This window comes from Leopardus geoffroyi, chromosome B1, assembly GCF_018350155.1.
Source record: "Leopardus geoffroyi isolate Oge1 chromosome B1, O.geoffroyi_Oge1_pat1.0, whole genome shotgun sequence".
Classification (NCBI taxonomy): Eukaryota; Metazoa; Chordata; class Mammalia; order Carnivora; family Felidae; genus Leopardus; species Leopardus geoffroyi.
The window spans coordinates 122,550,184-122,573,913 of record NC_059327.1 but is presented as its reverse complement, the minus strand read 5'-3'; the positions used below and the strand labels follow the sequence as shown (position 1 = coordinate 122,573,913).

Genomic DNA, 23,730 nt, shown 5'->3' with positions numbered 1-23,730 from the left:
AAAGGGAAGGAAAACTTCCATACTCCTTCTATGAAGCCAGCATTACTTTGATTCCCAAACCAGACAGAGACCCAGTAAAAAAAGAGAACTACAGGCCAAGATCCCTGATGAATATGGATGCAAAAATTCTCAACAAGATACTAGCAAATTGAATTTACCAGTATATAAAAAGAATTATTCACCATGATCAATTGGGATTCATTCCTGGGCTGCAGGGCTGGTTCAACATTCACAAATCAATCATTGTGATACATCACATTAAAAAAAGGAAAGAACCATATGATCCTGTCAATCGATGCAGAAAAGGCCTTTGACAAAATTCAGCATCCTTTCTTAATAAAAACCCTTGAGAGAGTCAGGATAGAAGGAACATACTTAAACATCATGAAAACCATTTATGAAAAGCCCACAGCTAATATCCTCCTCAATGGGGAAAAACTGAGAGCTTTCCCCCTGAGATCAGGAACACGAAAGGGATGACCACTCTCACCACTGTTGTTTAACATAGTGTTGGAAGTTCTAGCATCAGCAATCAGACAACAAAAGGAAATCAAAGGCATCAAAATTGGCAAAGATGAAGTCAAGCTTTCACTTTTTGCAGATGACATGATGCTATACATGGAAAACCTGACAGATTCCATGAAAAGTCTGCTAGAACTGATACATGAATTCAGCAAAGTCACAGGATACAAAATTAATGTACAGAAATCAGTTGCATTCTTATACACTAATAATGAAGCAACAGAAAGACGAATAAAGAAAATGATCCCATTCACAATTGCACTGAGAATCATAAAATACCTAGGAATAAACCTAACCAAATATGTAAAAGATCTGTATGCTGAAAACTATAGAAAGCTTATGAAGGAAATTGAAGAAGACACAAATAAATGGAAAAACATTCCATGCTCATGGATTGGAAGAATAAATATTGTTAAAATGTCAATACTACCCAAAGCTATCTACACATTCAATGCAATCCCAATCAAAATTGCACTAGCATTCTTCTCGAGGCTAGAACAAGCAATTCTAAAATTCATATGGAACCACAAAAGGCCCCGAATAGCCAAAGGAATTTTGAAGAAGAAGACCAAAGCAGGAGGCATCACAATCCCAGACTTTAGCCTCTACTACAAAGCTGTCATCATCAAGACAGCATGGTATTGGCACAAAAACAGACACATAGACCAATGGAATAGAATAGAAACCCCAGAACTAGAGCCACAAACGTATGGCCAACTCATCTTCGACAAAGCAGGAAAGAACATCCAATGGAAAAAAGACAGCCTCTTTAACAAATGGTGCTGGGAGAACTGGACAGCAACATGCAGAAGGTTGAAACTAGACCACTTTCTCACACCATTCACAAAAATAAACTCAAAATGGATAAAGGACCTGAATGTGAGACAGGAAACCATCAAAACCCTAGGGGAGAAAGCAGGAAAAAACCTCTCTGACCTCAGCCGCAGCAATTTCTTACTTGACACATCTCCAAAGGCAAGGGAATTAAAAGCAAAAATGAATTACTGGGACCTTATGAAGATAAAAAGCTTCTGCACTGTGAAGGAAACAATCAACAAAACTAAAAAGCAATGAACGGAATGGGAAAAGATATTTGCAAATGACATATTGGACAAAGGGCTAGTATCCAAAATCTATAAAGAACTCACCAAACTCCACACCCAAAAAACAAATAATCCAGTGAAGAAATGGGCAGAAAACATGAATAGACACTTCTCTAAAGAAGACATCCGGATGGCCAACAGGCACATGAAAAGATGTTCAGCGTCGCTCCTCATCAGGGAAATACAAATCAAAACCACACTCAGATATCACCTCACGCCAGTCAGAGTGGCCAAAATGAACAAATCAGGAGACTATAGATGCTGGTGAGGATGTGGAGAAATGGAGCCCTCTTGCACTGTTGGCGGGAATGCAAATTGGTGCAGCCACTCTGGAAAACAGTGTGGAGGTTCCTCAAAAAATTAAAAATAGACCTACCTTATGACCCAGCAATAGCACTGCTAGGAATTTACCCAAGGGATACAGGAGTGCTGATGCATAGGGGCGCTTGTACCCCATTGTTTATAGCAGCACTTTCAACAATAGCCAAATTATGGAAAGAGCCTAAATGTCCATCAACTGATGAATGGATCAAGAAATTGTGGTTTATATACACAATGGAATACTACATGGCAATGAGAAAGAATGAAATATGGCCTTTTGTAGCAACGTGGATGGAACTGGAGAGTGTGATGCTAAGTGAAATAAGCCATACAGAGAAAGACAGATACCGTATGTTTTCACTCTTATGTGGATTCTGAGAAACTTAACAGAAGACTATGGTGGAGGGGAAGGACAGAAAAAAAGTTAGGGAGGGAGCCAAACCATAAGAGACTCTTAAAAACTGAGAATAAACTGACAGTTGATGGGGGGTGGGAAGGAGGGGAAAGTGGGTGATGGAAATTGAGGAGGGCACCTGTTGGGATGAGCACTGGGTGTTGTATGGAAACCAATTTGACAATAAATTTCATATTAAAATACTTAGTGCAAATTACGGATCATTAAACTCTAAAGCTCTAGACATTATATGTTTAATGATTATCAAAGATGAAAAGGGCATTTAATACAGATGGAAATTTGAGAGTGTACATGTGTTTTTGCTTTTTAAAAATCTTCAATATATCAATATTCATTTATATAGCTTCTGATATCCCACTATTGTGATTATAGTTCATAGTGATAAAGTAGGACTAATAGAAAAGAAATTAACAGATGTTAAAAAGGAAATTATTTAGTAGTTTATTAAAGAAGATTAGCTTGTAGCTTATTGAAACCCAGAAATTATGTGACAGCAATTTATATATATAACATATTTCAATGATGTATATATCTTATGTATATGTATATAATAGTAATTTTTTCAAGTAAAAATTCTTTGATTATGGAAAATTTTAAACATATACAAAAGTACAGAGAACAGTATAATGAAACTTTGTATATTTATCACCCAACCTTAAAAATTATAATCATGTAGCCAATCTGGCTTTACTTCTTACCCTTCATTTCCCATTCCCACCTCTCCAGAATAAGTTTTAAGCAATTCTCATCATATAATTCTATTCATAAACACATCAGTTATCATAGTTGCTAAATAGGAAATATTAATGCATCATATGGATACAAATGCCGTAAACGTTTATAACTATTTGATGTTGAGATGTTAATTGTAAATAGTTGTTTAAATTCATGGCAATTCTTGGCTCATCATTACAGGATATAAATTAACCAGACAGGTTCAGATTCAGTCAGATAGGATTCCAGTTTGTTCCTCGTGTCTTCAAAAGGTCAGGACTATTCGAATGCTGTTAATAATAATAAAACAATAGTCAGCATAGTTTTTATGGTAAATGTAACTAAAACCCACAAATAATTTCTGTATTTTCATTTCAGCATTTGGTTTTAATCTTTCTGTATAGACATCTACTTTGCTAAGCCTAATTGCTTTTATCTTGTCATCGTCTCTCATTCATGGAATGAATAATACCTTGCAAATGGTGCTAGTAAGCTGGGAAAAGTTCGGAACTCTCACCTGACCCTGGGTGAGGTCCATGCTGCCGCATGGTAAGGTTGTAGTGAGGTTTCTGTGTTGGAATAGTCACTGCTTGTTGTGTTGGAGTGATGCTTTCTTAAAACCTAAATATTCTAAATCCTGGGTAATTCCTTCAACATGTAGAAGCAAAGAAGGAGATAATCCTTGGGGACAGAGAATTCCTTATGTTGGACCTTACTGCTGGAACTGTGGAAGCCCTGGCATTAGCAGTTTGCCATGCATAAATGTTTTCTTCACCCAGGGACTAGAGCTACATCTGTCTACCTGTGGAAGGAGAACCTCTGTGTCCTTTTACCAGGAGTCAAGGTCATTGCACCTTAAAAGACCAACTGGGCGTTGCGTTCCCTCTGCTTTCTTGCTGCTATGCAGTTGGTATGGTAGGAGGGCCTATCCTCAGTTGTGCTTCCTACACCCACGTGGTAAGTGCCATCCTCTGCTTTCTCCATTGTCACCTTTCCATCTGTGTGGGCAGGAATGTGGTCTTCTCAGTGAGCTAGAGGCCAAGTAGGAAGCCTCATTCAGGTATCTACCCCTCAGCCTTTCATTCTACCTCTGATTACTAGGCCTACTTTAAGAGTACGGGGGACTTGCCCAGCTATTAATAAAGTAATTAACCATTTTCCATTTGGCTGCCACTTAGAAACTCCCTATGGGTATATTCCGTGACTGAAAACTCTAGAGGAAAAGGGGCAGTGGTGGAGGAGCTATGAGTTTTAGGTTCTAAGGCTCCAAACTCCAACCAAACTCCTTACTTAAGGACCACTCCTTATGGGGATACTGAGATTGTGTGAGGTATTACAGAGTTTATACACTAAGTTACTTCGTGTAGCCTAAGTAATTTTTTGTTTTTATTGAACTTCTTTTTGATATATTGCAACTAATATGTTTGCAGATTAGACAGTTCATGTCAGTAGAAATAATTTCTCAGGTTTCTTTCCCAGGAAGTAGCTTGGGTCCTCACACCATGAACCTGTTTTCTTCTGCAACGTTTATTTTCTCCTTCAAACTCATGTCACTTAACTTTAGGTCCTCCCTCCCCCCCTTCCCATTTTGTGATGTCTTCAGATGCTTTTTTGTCCTGCATCTCCTCTATGAAAGAGTGGTCCTGGTGTTTTTACCTATTGTTTCTATTGACCAAGGTTGTGCCTGATCATTTGAACCAAAATCATTGATCCTAGTCTCTCCTGCTCCCTAGCTGCTACAGATCCCCCAGTTGGGACATTTCTATAACTTAGTTCTCAGGGTCTATGCCAATGTCAATGCCAAGATAGCTAAAATTGTGGGTCAGAGACAGTGGACAAAGCATGAGGATAAGAGTTAGGGCATGCTTTAAGTTTCTTTAAGTGAGCCACTCAGTGCTCGCATATCCATGGTTTTCACTTGGTTCTGATAATGAAGGGCCTAGAGTGGGCATCTTTTGTTAATTGCAGAACGTGATGATGCCAGACCCAGGGCTATATTGCACCAGAATGACCCGACATTATACTATGGAAACCTTTCTTACTAGGGAGCAGCCCCAACTGAGTTAACAATGGTTTTTGAAAGGGAAAATCTGTGTCAGTTTGTATCACCACTCTATGTTAAAATAGTGTATGGCAGTGTACATTATGGGAATAGAGTAGGAAGCTTTTCTTTTCCCAGATGGCCACTATTTACTCTTTTAAGCACATCTAATATGTGTGATGTTGTGGAAAGTGTCAGAAAAGACAAACTGATTGGTTCTTAACCTCAAGAGTCCTCGTAAAGGTTTTTTGAACCACTTATCCCTCTGTTTGTTAACTTACCTTTTGCCTTGGTTCATTAGGTCAAATGCCTCATTGATTTTGTCAAAAGGCAGGGTATGGGTCACCAATATATCCAGATCAAATATCTTATTCTTGTAGTCAGTAACCAGCTTTGGAATAGAATCAATGCTTTTCCAACCTGTAATTTGGCCAAAATGCCACGTAAAGACATGGTTTTTGACAAGAAGTGGTTTAATCAGTTCGTTGAGTGAATGAAATTACCAAGCCAGATTTGGGTTGCTTCAAATAGATTATCCCTCCCATCTTTGATTTTCTATACTTTTATTGATTTAAAAGTTTTTCTTAACAAGGAATGTTAAGATTAGTTTCTATTTCTAGATAAGGAATTATCTCAGTTTGGTCGAAGTTTACCTTTTGTTCCTCTTGTGTTGGTTCATTTTAATGCAAAATGAACTTAACTTTACAAATTGTAGTTATCCATTTATACAAATTTTGTTTATTCTCAAATAATTGCTAGAATAGCTTTTATGCAGTCTCTAGATACGTTATTAGGCACTCGATATTTAAAAAATATATTTTTTCATTTCCATTCAATAATTTCATTATAAGAATTTGAGTACTACTATGGAGATAATTAAAAGAGGGAAAAAAAAAAAACTGACCACCAAAGCATGTTCCATTTATGGTACGGCCCATTATGAGCTCCACTGGAGATATAGTCAATCCTCTAATTTCAGAGTCTACCCCGATGAAAGTACATGATCCCCAACCTGCTGTTGTACAGTCCAGGGCTGCTCTCTGGAAGGTCAAAAAAAAGATTAGATGAGTAAGTAGAAAACGTAGAACATGAATCCTAGTGTAGGTATGCACAATGCTTTAGGGAAAACGTATGCAACTCTGCATATAAGATAAGATTATTCAAGCTAAAATGATCATAGTATTGTTGATTGATACTTGGGGTGCCACTGTTCTGTTTCAGATAGAACATTCATTAAAATTTTGAGCGTTACCCAAAAAGATATTGAAAAGAAACAATATATTATTTTGTTTAATACCATAGTTATGGTGAACCTGGAATGTGTATCATTGCCTGTCAAGAAAAGTAAACATGTGAAGTTAGGAAAGAACTCTAGAAGGTATTATAAACTCTTACCAAGTTTTCAGTGATCTGTTGTGGATATGTAGTAAAACATTTGCAGTTCTACATGCATAAAAACAATCTTTGAAGTCATGAAGAGAGGAATGAATAAATATTTATTAGAGCCCAGGAAATGAGGTACACACCATAAACTTAGTAGATCCCAAAGTAAGATAATTAAAAAGTGCTACTTAAAGCAGAGGACAAAACAGTTTCAACAGAATCTGACACTGGCTGCTGGTCATAAAACATTTCATCTCCTTCCCTACATTATTTAGCTCTCACAGTTAGGTAGAGTTATGTAACTAATTCTGGGTCATTGGCTATGGGCAGAAGTGATGTGTGTTATTTCAGAGGCGAAACAGAACCTGCCAGCTGTTCCTTCTCCTGCTGTAACAACCAAGATGATCTTGTGGTGAGACTGTGAAGCTACAAATTTGAACTTGACTGAGCCTTGATTGCTGGCTGAATAACTACATGAAGACAGTGGCCCAGGGGAGTTGCTTTGATATTCCCATGAGAGAGAGTTATGTTAACCTACTGCAAGTTTGGGGTTAAAAATGCCAAGAATTGAAAACATAAAGAAGTTTGAGAAAGGTATAAATTTGTGGGTGGCCATTCCATAAGAAGCCATATGGTAACTAGATGAACATTTACAATCTTTTGAGACTAATCTTAAGAAAAGTGTAAACTTTATTTTATATCCCTTACCATAGTCAACTTAATTCTGACCTGTTGGGGCAATTTTTACTTTCACAAAAGTCCCAATAGGAAGAACAGCTTTTTTCATCACTGATCACTGTGTGAAGGAAGTAGTTTAAAGTACAGTAAATTCTCCCCCTCTCTCCATGTCTTACGAGTGATGGAAAATGCAATGACCTAGAACTTTTAGAATGTGTTTTGAAACTTTTATTTGACTACATATTTATTCTTTTGAGAATTTATAACATTTCTAAATAGCAACTCTTCTGTGTGGACTTTTTATTGGGAGGAAATACTTTTGTTTATGCTGTATGGAGAGATCTATGGAGAGGGGAAAATCCATAGGCACTATTTGTTACCTGAAGGTAGCTATTTACATTGACTCTTATTTACTATTTTATTAAAAAAAATTTTTTTCCCCTGTTTGCCTTTTCTACATTTCTGGAGCTTTGCTCCAAGCAAAGAATTAATTTCCCTAATGATGACTTAAGTAAAAATGAGCATTATATGCACAACAGGTTTATTTAGAAGTCTCTGATAAGTTTTGATGAGAATTACTTTTACTTTTCAAAACTTTATAATATTGTTAATTATTGTAACTTTCTGATTATTCTGTTGGGTTCTTAAGGCTGCTTTAGAGCACTAGTGGTCATTGAATTCAAGTTCACACCCATTGCTGGAATCTCCTCTACAACCAAGAAATTTAGCTTTCCTTAGTAATGGAAACTTGGTGGACGGGTAGGTAGCTGATGTTTTGTGATTAAATAAATCCATCATTTACTTGGGTTCTCTGGTATAATTCTATTCCATAATTTAAAATAATAATAAAACCTGTCAAGTTTTAGTTCAGATGGTTCTCAACTTGAGTAATGTAAAAAATATTGGTATCTGGGCCTTAGACTCTTGAGACTATCCTGGAGTATGGTCCATTCATTGGTATTAAACAATGACAATAACAACTCCCCACGTGTTTCTAAAGTGTAGCCGGTGTTGAGAATCTCTATACTAGAAAGATAAAATCAATAGGCTGAATTTCAATGTTTGTAAAAAGTTTGAGCTATGGAAAGTGGAAGAATATTGTGGCACAATGCAAGTTGCAGATGCCAAGGACAACGTCTGAAGCATTGAACACGGGAGCACGTGCAGGATAAGGAGGCTTAATGCATGAATTTTCAGTAATAGCTGATATTTATTGAGTGCTTATTACCTACCAGGCCCTCCTTTAAGCAGTTACATTATCAATGAAAGCATTCTGAGAGGAGAGACCGAGGTAGGGAGCCTGATGCTCTCAGCACCTCTTCCCCATCTCCATTCTCTTCTGGGAAATGCATCAGTAGGGTAAGAACCAAGGGGAAGAACTGTTCAGAGCCTGCCACTGGGAGGCTGAAGTACAGAATGTATTGTTTAAAAATTTTTTTTTTGTAAAAATCATTTTAAGAGAAAGAGAGGGAGAGAGAGAGAGAGAGAGAGAGAGAGAGAGAGAGCACATGTGTGTGTGTGAGTGGGAGACGGGCAGAGAGAGGAAGAGAGAGAATCCTAAGCAGGCTCCACACTGCTTTATTTTGAGTTTGGCCAGTGCCAAGTCCAATGTGGGGTTGAAACTCACATGAGAGTGAGAGACTCTCAATTGGACCCCGAGTCCAATGTGGGGTTGAAACTCACATGAGTCATGAGATCACGACCTGGGCCAAAATCAAGAGTTGGGTGCTTAACTGACTGAGCCACCCAGGTGTCCCCAGAATTCTATTTTTTTTATCATCTCCCTAGAGGAGGGCTTGGGAGCCATGTTGAATGAAGTCATAATTAAAAGGGCATAGTGTCATAGCTACTCCACAGATCTCACTCATGAAGAAGACTCTATGGCAGATAGTTGACGAATTTTTTTTGTCATCTCATAAAACAAAACTCTGCTTAGTGTGTTTGCACAAATGGGTATGAAGTGAACATTCACTGGAAGATGAGGCTGGGCATTCTGGCAGGCTAACTTCTCCATGTGTTGTCTGTGTGGTTGATTTACCCCACTTTCTCAAGTAGAATAGACAGGGCTGGCTTTGTGGGCCTGCAGCCAGTGCAGTCGCTCAGGGCCCTGTGCCTAGAAGGGCCTGCAAATTATGTAGCTCGTCTTGAGAGAAGAAATCTGAATGATACAGAATTGTTTAGGAAAAAAAGATCTACTTTTTAATTTTGCAGTGTGTGTGTGTGTGTGTGTGTGTAATATATTGAAAATTTCACGTATATGATTTGGATCTAATTTTGCAGCTCATTTACTGAAATCTGATGGACAGAACTGGATTGCTTGTAAATTGCTAACCTCTCCCTTCTCTGATTTTAGCTGGGAGTGGATACCTCCAGCTGTTAGGGGTGACACGTGTCCTTCTGTCCCCTTCTCTTCTCTAAATCTGCCTTTTCTGTTGTTTGTTTGTCATTTCTCATAGGCAGAATTATTTTAAAATTTTCATTTCTAAGTTTTCTCTTAACTTTTTGCTGAATTTCATGTGGAAGAATATACAAAAATATTAATCTATTAAGTAATACTTGTAATTAAATATTAATACATGCAATATAATAGCTAATATTTTCTGTATAAATATATAATATATACATATATGTATGTAAAATATACCAAGTAACTATATCAATATACACATTGCCAACGTTTATTAATGTTAATAAATAATAATTTATTATATACTATCATTAAAAATATACATACCATGGCTTCAGGTCCACCTGCACAATCAAGGGCAAAATCCACCCCTCCTTTGGTCATTTCAATGATGACCTCCTGGATGGGTTTATGTAGGTTTCTGGGATTGAGGCAGTCAGTGGCTCCGAGGGCTTTGGCCTTTGTAAACTTCTCACTGTTGATGTCAATAGCTATAATTCTGGAAGCTCCTGCTACTTTACAACCCATTATAGCAGAAAGACCAACACCTCCTAGGCCAAAGATGGCACAAGTAGAACCAGGGGTGACCTGCAGGCAGGACAATTATAAATTAACTTTTTAAAAAATGTATTTTTTAATTTTTTTAGAGAGAGTGCATGAGCTGGGAGAAGGGACAGAGAGAGAGAGAATGAATCCTAAGCAGGCTCCACACTCAGGATGGAGGCCAGTGAGGGGACTTGATCCTACGACTGTGAGATCATGACCTGAGCTGAAATCAAGAGTCAGATGCTCAGGCACCCCTAAGTTAACCACCCAGGCACCCCTAAGTTAACTGTTAATGGAAGTGAACTTAACTTTTTTTTAAATGGAGAGAGTGAGGTGGGGGCAGGAACATATAAATAAAAGACTGTCTATCATAAAACTAAATGATACAGCCAATAGGGGAAATCTGCCAATATAAAAATGGATTAATCACTGGCTAAATTTGGAGAATCATTTGAATGCCATTAGAATGATCAGCTAATAGTAAGGAATAAGCCCAAGTGAAAATAATCCTCTTGTTTTCCTGTTCCCTTTTAGTGTTGTCAGCACAAAATTTTAAAACCCACACATTTTAAAGGGTTTATTATTTTCCTTTTTAAATAGATCACAAATAATTTATATTTTTAATGGGCCTTATTTGGTTGTATTAGTGTTATAGTTGGTTTTGAATGAGCACTATTGTTTCTCTAAGTGTGAATTAACTCACATCCCAAATCACCAATTAATTTGAAAGGCATGAAATACAAATTTCTTTTGGTTTTCTATATTTCCTTTTTGTTTTTTCTATATTGCATAATTTATGATCTACCTTGATTTGTTGATTTTGTATTTGTGTGCGTGTTTCTTCAAAAGACTGTAAGTTCTTTGAACTCATTATCTTTCACATTGCTATTAAGAGTGTTCTATGTGTTGGGTCTTTAATAAATGTTCATTGCATCGAATGAAATAGAAACTGAATATACAAGATGATAAGGAAAGTTGCTGTATCTGGATTATGTTATTCTGTAGAGTGGTATAGTGGCAAAAAAAATACTACACAGATGCTTAATTAATATTTTCTAATGATGATGGGAAACTGTTAGAATTAAAGCATAAACAAAAGGGAAAGAGGAATCTGCCCAAGGGATGATATATTCTACATTGGAAACAAAACTATTAAGGAATAGAGAGAATGTATATCTCTTACTTTAATTTATGCATGATATTAGGCAGGCATACAGTGTTTGACTTTTGCTACTCAGGGGTAAATAAAATATATTTTTTACAAATATTCATAATGTTCTCTATACACAGTGTGATGTTTACAATGTTGTGGCACATGTTTAGTATATATCCAAATATATCTCCTTAAAGACTGTGTTTAAAAGTTTGCCTCTAAGAGTCATTGAAAGTAGAAATGCATCTTCCTTATTGAAGCAATGTTATACACAGCTTCCAACAGTATAAATTGAATACACTATATTACTTGTGTTAAACAACTAGACTGCTGCGTGTAAAAGTGCCCTTGATTATGGTCCTGGGCGGGGGGGTGGTCACTATAAACTACCCCGCCACAATTTGAAAATAGAATAATTCATAGTGGATGATTATCTATTTGCAGACAACACGGTGAAAAGACATTTTCATGCTTCCAAAGATCTCTGTGAAACATGATTAATTTGGCAGTAAAGGATACAAGCTGATTAAAAAGAATATAGGACTCCTGGTAACGCTGGGTGCCAGTCTCCCACTAATTATACAAAGTTGTATCATCACTTTTCTTCCCAGAAGGAAATTAAACTTTATTAAAACTCTTGCCTTTTGGCTAGAATTAATGATATTTCACTTCCCTTAACTTGTTCCTATCAGATTCATTTCTCTTCTCTAAGCATCCTATGAGGTGGTTTAGGTGTTCCTCAACCGCGAGAACAGGTCCTGGAAATTTGGATTGGATTTAAAAGAAAATTGTAGCTGAATCTCTAGTGTTAATATCCCTGAAGAAAGACTAGAGTAGTAGAAGGTGACAGTCTTCATGGAGTCCAGACAGGAGAGAGTGGCCCAAAGAGCAATAATTCTGACAATACTATGTACAGGAGAGTATGCCTTGACTGCCAAGGTTACAACTGCTTTTAACTTCCCTCAATTAACCCCCTTCCTCCAGGAGCCTTCAGAATGTAGTCTGACTTCGCATATGATTTTTAATTTTTATTAATGAATGAATGAATAAATGAATGAATTTTTGGAGGGAGATAATACAGTGATAGCCAAAAGTAGCATTCCTGTCTGCTTGGTTGGCATAATTCTCAGTGAAAAGTCTTCTCTTCATATTCTGCCTACTAGATCACCCTGGTATTTTGGTTAGGCTGAGTTTATTTCCTTGACACTCTAACACCTCTAGGTAACCTGACAAAAAGGACTATTTGGATTGCAAAGCTGAAAACCAAGCCTTATCAAGATTTTTAGGGGTTGGGCACCTGGGTGTCTCAGTTGTTAAACATCTGACTTCCGCTCAGGTCATAATCTCAAGATTTGTGAGTTCGAGCCCCACATTGGGTGAGCTGGAGCCCCATATTAGGTGAGCATGAGCCCCACTTTGGGTGAGCCCTGATTCTCTCTTTCTCTCTACCCCCCCCACCCCCCCGCTGCTCCTCGTGGGGCTGCCCCTTGAGGATTCTCTCTCTCTCTCTCTCTCTCTCTCTCTGCCCCTCACTCACTTGCGCGCTCTCTCTTTCTTTCTTAAAAAAAAAAAAAGATTTTTAAGCGTTGCACGTGAATCTGGCTTTATTCATTCATTCATTCATTGAAAAATTATTAAGCTCCTACTCTGTGCTAGGCATAGTGCCTAGAGTGATTGTTCACATCACAATGAACAAGAGAGAGTTGTTGCCCTCAAGGAGTAAATAGTCTAATAGAGAGGAGAAATAAATGGGAAATTTCTCCATAGTGTGATAGGAAGGAAGACAGGGATAAGCACAGATACTTTTGGGAAAACTGGAAGGAATACCCAATGCATGCCCAAGAGGCTGAAGGGTTTCTGATAGGAGGTGGGAAAAAAATGGAGTCAGCCAGAAGAGGTAGGGGAGCTTTCCAGGCACTGTTGTTGGGAGCTGGGTGTGGAAAGCCCAGGAGACACGGTGATTAGAGCCTGGAGACTGAAGGTCAGGCCCAGGGGAACAGTGAGACTGCAAAGGGAGAATTAGGGAGAATCAATAGCTCACTGAGGGAGAAGGGGAGTAATGAAAGGGGAATGAAATCTTCAGATTTGTTGTTTAAAAAGACCACTCTGGTTGCACTTTGTAGTTTGAACTCAAGGGATGAAGAGTGATGTCAAGGAGGTTTAAATAAAGGGGTTGTTTGAGGCATCCAAATGATAGTGACATCTCTCCAGTCTCTCATTAAAGTTTTGTGAAAGCTTCTAAATTCTAACATGGGATCCCAGGGATGCATCTTGCCACCATCGGGGCTGTCACTTGAGACATTCCCTTGGAGCCACAAATGGGCACAATGAGAAGCAGAGGTGAATTACCACAGTTTGAGGGAGAGAAATCTGCAGGGTCAAGGAGAAAGCAGAGGTGGCTATATGGAGATCGCTGGGAGTTTCTGTAGTTTCTGTTGCCTCTTGACTGGATCTGCTGTCCCAGGATGAACATTGCTATTTAGGGGACATATTTAAGCATGCTGTATTTAAGGCAGGGATGGTCTATAAGGTAGCATATCAGTATAGAGACAAGAAATTAACCTCATCCAGGTGCTAACTATATGCCAGCTGCTGGGCTAGATATCTTATGTATGTAATATGATTTAATTGTCCCCATAACTATTTGTAGGAAATAATTAGTGTAGAGGGGTTAAATAACTTGCCTACAGTCACAGAGGTAATAAATTTCAGAGCTAGGACTTGAAGGTAACCAGCTGATTTATCACGCTATTTCCTAGTAAGTTCTATTTTATGCAACCTGGTGATTAAACACTTTTACCTTGGCAGTGTTGATTGCAGCTCCATAGCCAGTTGAAAACCCACATCCTAACAGACAAACTCTCTCTAAATTTGCATCATCATCAATTTTGGCAAGATTAATATCTGACACGACGGTGTACTGAGTGAAGGTGCTGGTTCCCATGAAATGGTAAATTGGTTTTCCTTTGCAGGTAAACCTGCTTGTTTTGTCTTCCATTAGTTCTTGATCAACAATAGGATTTTTGACTAGACTAGAAAATTACAAAAAAAAAAAAAAAAAAAGACACAAAAAAGAGAATGTAAATGGACCTCTGATTACATTCCTGAAAAAATTCCTGGGCATTACATGTTTATTATGACAATTTTATGAGAGAAAAATTGAGAAAATGACTTGAGACTTTTCACATAAATATAATCAGAAGTAGTTTAAAGATGATAAACTTTTTATTGAATACTCTTTACGGGCCAGAAACTCTCTTAGGAGTTTACATATATTAATTGTTAAAAAAATTGTAATGGAAAACTCAACTATATATGAAAGTAGGAAGTCTAGGTTGTTGCATATCTGTGCAACCATATCCCAGCTTCTGTAGTTATCAACTCATGGCTGATGTTCTGTCATCTATTACCTGCCACCCCCACCAGCACCCACTCTCCCTCATGGGACTATTTTGAATTAAACCCCAGACATTACTATTTCATCTGTAAATATTTTAGTATGTGTCTCAAAAAGATAGATTCTTTGGGGTACCTGGGTAGCTTAGTCAGTTAAGCATCCAACTTCAGCTCAGGTCATGATCTCACAGCTCATGAGTTTGAGCCCCACATCGGGCTCTTTGCTGACAGCTCGGAGCCTGGAGCCTCCTAAAGATTCTGTGTCTCCTTCTCTGTGCCCCCTACCTCCCATCTCTCTCTCAAAAAATAAATAAACATTAAAAAACAAAGAGATTCTTTCAGGTTGACATATTGCATTTGGTTGATATGTCTGTTAAGTCTCTCTTACTTTATAGATGCTCACTTCTCTCATTTTTTTCTTTGCAGTTTATTTGTTGAAGAAACAGTCATTTGTTCTGTAGAGTTTTTCTCATTCTGGATTTTTCTGATTACATTGCTGTAATTGGGTTTAACATGTTTCTCCATGCTTATATTTCCTCTAAACTAGTGTTTTCAATCTAACTGATTGATTTAATTCAGGTTTTATATTTTTGTAGGAATATTTCAAAGGCAGTGTTGTGTATTTTCATCTGGAGGCCCATAATACTTTATTATCTCTCTTTTTGTGATGTTAGAAAGAACTTATGGTCATTGCCAAAATCCATTATTTCATTAAGAGTTTGCAAAAAGGTGTATTAATTCTTTAAATATCTACCACAACCCTGTAAAATAAGCATTATTATTATTCCCATTTTATAGACAAGGAAATTGAGTAATAGTGATTAGATGTAAGAGTAGTATAATTTTAACTTCCAAAATAACTAGCTTCAATTAGTATTAAGGACAAATAGATTTTTCTGTAGTCTCATTAAAGAATAAGGTGATAAAGGTTTTGGACTCTGGAGTCCAACTGCTTATGTTCAAAATCTAGTTCTTTTTTTAAAAAAAAAGTTTAATGTTTATTTCTGAGAGAGAGAGAGAGTGAGACAGAGTGTGAGTGGAGGAGGGGCAGAGAGAGAGAGGGAGACAGAATCTGAAGTAGGCTCCAGGCTCTGAGCTGTCAGCACAGAGCCTGACATGGGGCTCGAACTCACCAACCATGAAACCATAACCTGAACCAAAGTCAGACACTCAACCAACTGAGCCACCCAGGCACCCCTCAAAATCTAGTTCTAAGACTTTTATCTGTGTGGCCTTGGAATAAATTACTGAGCCTCATTTCATCCCTCTCTCTTCTGTGGAAATAGCTACTATTTTGATTTTGGCATTTATCATTCCAATAGTGTATTTATACCTTTACTACATGCATATGTAACCATAAATTATACTGTCTGTGATATTGTTTTATATATGATATCTTACTAAATACGTTTGTCAGCAACTTGCTTCTTTCCCTTAACATTATGTGAGATTATTCTGTGTTGTTGTATGTAGATCAAGTTTAGCCCTTTTTATTGTTATATAGTATTCCATTGTGTTACTACATAGCACTTTGTTAATCTGTTCTCTTATTGGTGGGCATTGGGCTATTTTTAATTGCTGTTATAAATAATGTTGCAGTGAACATTCTAGCATATGTTTCTTTGGGTAATTTTGCAACAGTTTCTTGTATACACCAAGGACTAGAATTGGTGGATAGAAACTTCATCTAGGTATTGCCAGTGTACTTCCCCAAATACGTATACCAATTCATATTCTTACTAATAGTGTATAGAGCTTACCTGAGTTTTGTACAGAAATTTGTGAGTGGACTCAGACAGAACTTGCATTTTCCACATTGAGGCATGTAGAGTGGAATTACTTTGTCACCTGGAAAGAAAGGCCATGTGTTGGATGGTGCCTAAGATACAGCTTATAAATAGTTTCTACCAGATGTATCAGTGGAAAACACCATTCTTTATGGTATATATATGTTCAGCAGAAAGTATAGATGGCTACAATATTTTGTTGCTCTACAAGATTCCCCAAGTATTGAATATACTGTATTTTTAAAATTTTTTAAAATATTTATTTATTTATTAATTTAATTTAATTTATTTTGCTGCTGGGCGCTTGGGGAACAAATCTGCATTGATACCACTAGCTGCAGAGTCCTGTCTTAGGCTATGCTGTCACTGAAACTCTCTGCATCGTGACTATTACTTTTTTTTCTTAACATTCCTAAACATCTTGTATGGAGTAGAGCATCCTTATTTTTTTTTTTAATTTTTTTATTTTTTTTTAATTTTTTTTTCAACGTTTATTTATTTTTGGGACAGAGAGAGACAGAGCATGAACGGGGGAGGGGCAGAGAGAGAGGGAGACACAGAATCGGAAACAGGCTCCAGGCTCTGAGCCATCAGCCCAGAGCCTGACGCGGGGCTCGAACTCACAGGCCGCGAGATCGTGACCTGGCTGAAGTCGGACGCTTAACCGACTGCGCCACCCAGGCGCCCCTAGAGCATCCTTATTAAAGGTGGACAACAACAGGCAGGATATGGAGATTAAACTTTACATCATTGCCATGTTTCACCATTTAGTTCACTTCAAATTCTATATTTTTCTATTTTTTTACTCAAATACAACTTACTTATGGCTTCTTTCCTCTGATGATCACAGCCCAATAATGATAATTAACATTTTTTCAACATTTAGTATGTGCTAGGCATCCTTCTGTTTACCCATATTATCTCATTTACTTCTCAGAACTGTCCTTTGAGATGGGTACCTTTTCTCTCCACTTTAGAAAACAGAAATCTGAGCTGTGTCACAGAAAAGTGACTTCACTGGTGGAGGTCACACAGCCAATAAGTGGCAGAGCTAGGACTACATTGGCCAGAGCACTTCATGGATGCAAAGCTTATGGGAGCAATTTGTTTCTCTGATCTTGTTTGGAATGGAATCTAATATACTCCTATGTTTGGAGCATTCTCATTAAAGGAGGAAAGAATGATACAGTTCATCCCACTTGACAAGTGAGTATTACAGAGCCCATATTCCAGTATTTTGTGAATGTTATAAAATGGGAAGTAAAAAATTTCAGCCCATTGGCATGTTCCATTCACATATTATTTTTATGTTACAAAGTTTCAAAAAGACACATAAGCTAATACTGACATATATAATATTTCTCACTTAGGCTGACTGTATATCCTCATTCTTTAAATTCTTTGTAATATTCAGTTGGTTCTCTGTTTTATTTAGAGGAGGTTGTTATAAATTTTCTTTTGTGCCCCACTTTGTGGGTTGCTTCACAGGACCGTTTCTCAGTGCTACATGTGAATAAAGTGACCATATTATCCAGATTTTATCAGTTCTGATTTCAAATATTCTGTCCCATTGTTATCTGTGATAGATAACATATTTTAGTTTGTCTTTGGAAAAGATGGTTCCCATATATAAATAGAGACCAATATAATATACATCCCCTATATATAAATAGCATGCAAAGCCAAGATTGTATCAGTCCCTGAAATATCCTGACATTTCCATTTAACTGGAATCAGGAAAAGACATACCTGGTTTGAAATTGGTCACTCCTGGCCCAACACTTTCCACGATTCCTGCGCCCTCATGGCCAAGGATCACTGGGAAGAGGGCCTCTTTAAATTTAGGATTGATCGGATGGGCGTCAGTATGGCACAGGGCAGTGGCGATTATCTGCAAGGCAATCACAGACTTGAGTCCTATTTCTGTCATTATGTCATTAGGGTTAGGATAATTTTAGGCCCAATGTCACCTTGACACTTTACAACATTCCTAGAGCTCAATAAAAGAGTTACATTTTGAGGGGGGGCACAATTAAAAATATCAGCATATATTCTTTTCCTCTAAATAACAAACCTTTGTTTTCTAACTTTCACTGTCACTGGAGAGTCATACAAAGAGATAGAATTGGCAATTACTGCCTCCAGGAGAGGAGAAATCAAAGGTAGTAGGGAAAATTAAACAAAATCTTTTAGGCAGAGGTAGTGGAGGGAACACAGGTTTCTAGGGCTGGTGCAAATTTTGTTGAAACTACATGAAAGGAAACAGAGGTAATAAAATCTTTATAGTTAAAAGAGGTATCAGATAAAGGAATGTCTCAATAGCTAACATATCCCTTACTATTCAAGATTCTCTTGACAAGGATGTCTTATTCATCCTCATGTATAAACCCATACTGTGGTAGTCCTCAGGAGAAGTGTATAAGCCGGGCCAGCTGGGGGGAAATGGAGAAGTTTTGCCAGCTTTCAGTCTGTGGTCTCTGCTCAGTGCAGTGTCTTTTCCCTGCTGACCCACGCCTGTCCCTCCTCTGGGCATTTTAGACCCTCATACTGCCCTGGACAGCACTTCAGGTCTTCCTTCTACCTTGTGTTGAACCAAATTTTCTATCTTTCTTTTAATATCACTTTGTAATACAGCAAAAGAAAGAAAGCAAAAAGAAAACCTAACTAATTCTAATCTGAAGTGAATTCCTTTGTCTGATTCTCAGGGCTAATGGTTAATGTAAAGATAGTTGAATTAAATTTTAAACTTGTTATTAATAACAACTGATATTTAATAATTTACCCCTCCTGGGATAATTCCTGTTTCTCTCTGGACCTAAAAATGAAATTCTGCCACAGGTGACACTCTAGGTGCTCTCGGTCACACCACATAGGCTTGACCCGAAGAAGCCAAACCTGCACTGAGTGTCTTCTCTGTATTATATAGGAAAAGTCTCCACTTACCTGGACGCGAACTTCATGAGCCTTGGGAGGAGCTACCTCGACCTCTTCTATGCAGAGGGGCTTGCCTGCTTCCCAGGCAATAGCTGCTTTGCATTTAATAACCTGAGAAAGAGGGATAGATGGGGAAAGACAGGGAGATTAATTGTGTAATTAATATATAACTATATAAGATGTAATTAATTAATATTATATTTAAAAATTTAAATACATGTAACATTGAAAGAAGGTGGAGGGGAGCCTGGGTGGCTCAGTTGGTTAAGCGTCCGGCTCTTGTTTTCAGCTCAGGTCATGATCCCAGGGTTGTGAGTTCGAGCTTTGTGTGGGTCTCTACACTGACAGTGTGGAGACTGCTTGGGATTCTCTCTCTCCCTCCCTCCCCTGCTCACTCTCTCTCAAAATAAATAAATAAACTTAAAAAAAAAAAGACAAAGTGGAAGGAAACAAATCTATAATCCTCGTTTCTAATGCTATTATTTTTGCTTTTGGTATGCTTTTCCCAGTCTTTGACCACACAAATACATAATTTTTGGTAGCTGTTTTGCAATTTTGAACATCTATATATGTGTATATATATATATACATATGTGAATCACATGTATATGTATATCACATGTATGTGTGTGTGTGTGTGTATATATATATATTTAAATATATTTAAATATATATATATATATTTAAGTTTATTTTTTGGGAGAGAGAGAGCACGTGTGAATGGGGGAGGGACAGAGAGAGAGGGAGAGGAAAAATCCCAAGCAGGTTCCACACTGCCAGTGCAGAGCCCCATGTGGGGTTGATCCCACAAACCATGAAATCATGACCTGAGCCGAAATCAAGAGTCAGTTACCCAACCGACTGATCTACCCAGTCACCCCTTGAGTTTATGTTTTTGAATATCATTAGTCTTAGTGCACATACAACATAAATTATAGAAAGTTTCAAAGTACAAATAAGAACAAAAGAAACAAATCTACCTATAATTTCATTGCTCATTTTATGATTTTGAGGTAAATTTTTTCAGTATTCCTAAATGGGATCATATCTTATATAACATTTTGTAATTATTTTTCTACTTATTAATATACTATAAATATTTTCTCTATTTTTCTCTAGCTTTTTTTCTAACAAATGCAAATTGTATTTTGTTGTTACAGCATAGTTACTCAAATCTGTCTCTTTTTTGCCTTTGTAAATAATATTTAATTGACTACTCTTGTAGTAAGCATTTTGGCACATCCTCAGTAATTTCCTTAAATTTCTAGCAGTTCACTTAAATCCATTTAAAATGCTGCTTTCTGAGAGTAATTCTGAAGGAAGCTTCTCTTAGCAAAATTATAAAAAGACAAACAAGAATAAGAAATAGTGTATTTGCTTACTTTGCCCTTGGTGCCCATTTTTCTTTGGCAAACTAGCCTTGGAAGTTTCTTTCTCACTTAAGAATCTCTTCCACTTCTATCCAGGGTGCTCAATGTCCTATAATGATCTGTCTGAATAAATACCATTCCTGCCCTGTTATTCTCCAATCACTTTCCTCTTTTGCTGCTGTGATACATAGCTCTGCCCATTTCTCATGTGATTTGTACTCTCATATTTTAGCTGCCAACTGCATTGCCCCCAGCTCTTATTTGAAGAAGGTTTTTGTTTACTTTTTTCCTTTTATTGCATAATATAAGATAGTAGAGAAAAGTTCATTAAGATTATACAGATGCATTAACACATAAAGGATATTTCTACTGCCCCAGAATCCTTCCTGTACCCAGGCTTCTCCTTTATAAGCCTTGTAATCATTCCCTTGCATTTTAAAAAAAATTTTAATGTTTATTTTCAAGAGAGAGACAGCATGTGAGTGGGGGAGGGGCAGAGAGAGAAGGAGACACAGAATCTGAAGCAGGCTCCAGGCTCTGAGCTATCAGCTCAGAGCCTGATGTGGGGCTTGACCTCATGAACTGTGAGATCATGACCTGAGCCGAAGTCAGACACTTAACCCGACTGAGCCACCCAGGTGCCCCAATTTCCTTGCATTTCTTTATGTTTTATGGTTCTCTCTACAGTATAGTTTTGTTTTAGCTGTTAAAATCTTTATATGGCATGTGATAATTGTTCCTGGAAACAAAGGTACAGTGAAATTGTATTAATTGTACCAGATGTGGCTATTTAGTAGGTTAAGGGTTTAGAATCAGTCTAAAGATAATTTTGTATTGATCAGTAAGAAAACAAAAAACCACAAAAAAACAAACGAAAACATTTATATGAATGGAATCACAGTATATGTATTATTATTTTTTTAAATTTAAATTCAAGTTAGTCAACCTATAGTGTAATTTTAACTTTAGGAGTAGAACACAGTGATTCGTCTCTTACATACAACACCCAATGCTCATCCCCAAAAGTGATCTCCTTAATTCACATCACTCATTAAGCCATCCCCCCACCCACCTCTCCTCCAGTAACTCTTGGTTTGTTCTCTGTATTTTTTTTTTTTTCAACGTTTATTTATTTTTGGGACAGAGCATGAACGGGGGAGGGGCAGAAAGAGAGGGAGACACAGAATCGGAAACAGGCTCCAGGCTCTGAGCCATTAGCCCAGAGCCCGACGCGGGGCTCGAACTCACGGACCGCGAGATCGTGACCTGGCTGAAGTCGGACGCTTAACCGACTGCGCCACCCAGGCGCCCCTGTTCTCTGTATTTAAGAGTCTCTTATGGTTTGCCTCCCTTTCTGTTTTTATCTTGTTTTTCCTTTCCTACAGTATATGTATTCTTTTCTGTCTTTTTTTCCTCTCAACTCCATGTTTGTGAGATTCATACACATTGGGCTATTTCATTATCATTCACTTTCCTTTTTGCTTTTTTTTTTTTTTTTTTTTGCTTATGACTAATCATTGGTTGCATAAAAATTCTTTTCAACGTTTATTTATTTTTGGGACAGAGAGAGGCAGAGCATGAACGGGGGAGGGGCAGAGAGAGAGGGAGACACAGAATCGGAAACAGGCTCCAGGCTCCGAGCCATCAGCCCAGAGCCCGACGCGGGGCTCGAACTCACGGACCGCGAGATCGTGACCTGGCTGAAGTCGGACGCTTAACCGACTTCGCCACCCAGGCGCCCCAAAAATTCTTTTAATGTATTGTTGTATATGTGCTTAAGTTTCCTTGGGGAAAATTTAGGATTAATATGCAGCCAGTACACACTATTAAGGTGATGCCAAATGTTAAAATAGAGAAATTTTTGTTCCAGTTGGTAGAAAACCACTGCTCCAAATTCCTAAATTTCCTTTTAACTCTGTTGTAGCCCTAAGGAGCCCTGTTTAGTCACTGCTGAGGAGCTACTCTCATGCCCCTCCAGATGTGTGAGCCCATCACCCAGCCCCCAAAGGTTCTGGGGTGTGTGTAGTAATCTTTGGACCCCAGTAGGCAAATACCTACTGCTCATGTGACACCCTGGAGCTGTTGACCTATCGTGCTGTAGGCCAGAACTCCCCTGAAGTCTCACTTGCTTGGCTGTTTGTGGGAAATGGAATGCTCCATATTGGCTGTTAAGTATTTTGACTAGGAGTGGAATTGCTGGGTCTTCAACTTTGATAGACAAAGTCAAAGAGTTTTACAAAGTACATGTATAAGCAGCAAAGAATCAGAGTTCCCATTGCTTCATATCCTTGCCTGTGCTTGGAATTGTTGGGACTTTAAAACTTTTGATAGCCTGTGGGTGTGAATGGTATATATCGTGTTTTAAATTTGTATTTCTCTGATTATTAATGACAATAATAAGCACCAGTGGTGTACCAGAGCCAGCTCATACTGATTTCTGGTCTGTTTATTCTATTAACTACTGAGAGATATTTAAAAGTTATTATTATGGGGGCACCTGGGTGGCTCAGTTGGTTAAGCATCTGACTTCGGTTCAAGTGATGATCTTGTGGTTTGTGGGTTCAAGCCCTGTGTTGGGCTCTGTGCTGACAGCTCAGAGCCTAGAACCTCCGTTGGATTCTGTGTCTTTCTCTCTCTCTCTGCCCCTCCCTTGCTTGCACTCTCTCTCTCTTAAAAATAAATATTGAAAAATTTTTTAAGTTATTATTATGAATTTGTTCATTTCTTATAGTTATTTTCTTTTCACTTTACATATTTTGAGGCTTAATATTGGTGCATGTAAGTGTTCTGTGTTCTATGTGTTTTAAAAGGTTTAACAAGATTATTTTACCATCTTTCTCTGTCAGTATTTTTAAAAATCTATGTCATTTCTTTTAATAGCTCCATAGTTTTCCAGTATCTCCTACAGACTTTAATATTTTATTGATTATTTAAGTTGTCCTATTACACTTTGTGGAAGT

General features: G+C 37.7%; 1 protein-coding gene across 1 annotated transcript; it reads right to left on the bottom strand.

Moving 5' to 3' along the window:
• Window positions 1-2,578: 2,578 nt before the first annotated feature.
• Window positions 2,579-20,913, bottom strand: ADH4 (alcohol dehydrogenase 4 (class II), pi polypeptide). Its single transcript, XM_045472131.1, has 9 exons — window positions 20,783-20,913; window positions 19,410-19,511; window positions 18,216-18,357; window positions 16,440-16,527; window positions 14,084-14,315; window positions 9,912-10,172; window positions 6,021-6,156; window positions 5,398-5,536; window positions 2,579-3,365 (listed from the first exon to the last, which is right to left on the bottom strand). The coding sequence occupies exons 1-9, from the start codon at window positions 20,798-20,800 to the stop codon at window positions 3,341-3,343; spliced, it is 1,143 nt and encodes a 380-aa protein (XP_045328087.1). The 5' UTR covers window positions 20,801-20,913; the 3' UTR covers window positions 2,579-3,340.
• Window positions 20,914-23,730: the final 2,817 nt, after the last annotated feature.

What these genes read in the sequence shown, in the direction of transcription:
- ADH4 (XM_045472131.1), bottom strand. An exon ending in CAGGTGGACCTGAAGCCATG is followed by an intron (nt 6,157 to 9,911) that starts GTATGTATATTT and finishes TTGACCTTCCAG; the next exon opens with AGAGCAGCCCTGGACTGTAC. An exon ending in CTAATGAACCAAGGCAAAAG is followed by an intron (nt 3,366 to 5,397) that starts GTAAGTTAACAA and finishes TATTATTAACAG; the next exon opens with CATTCGAATAGTCCTGACCT.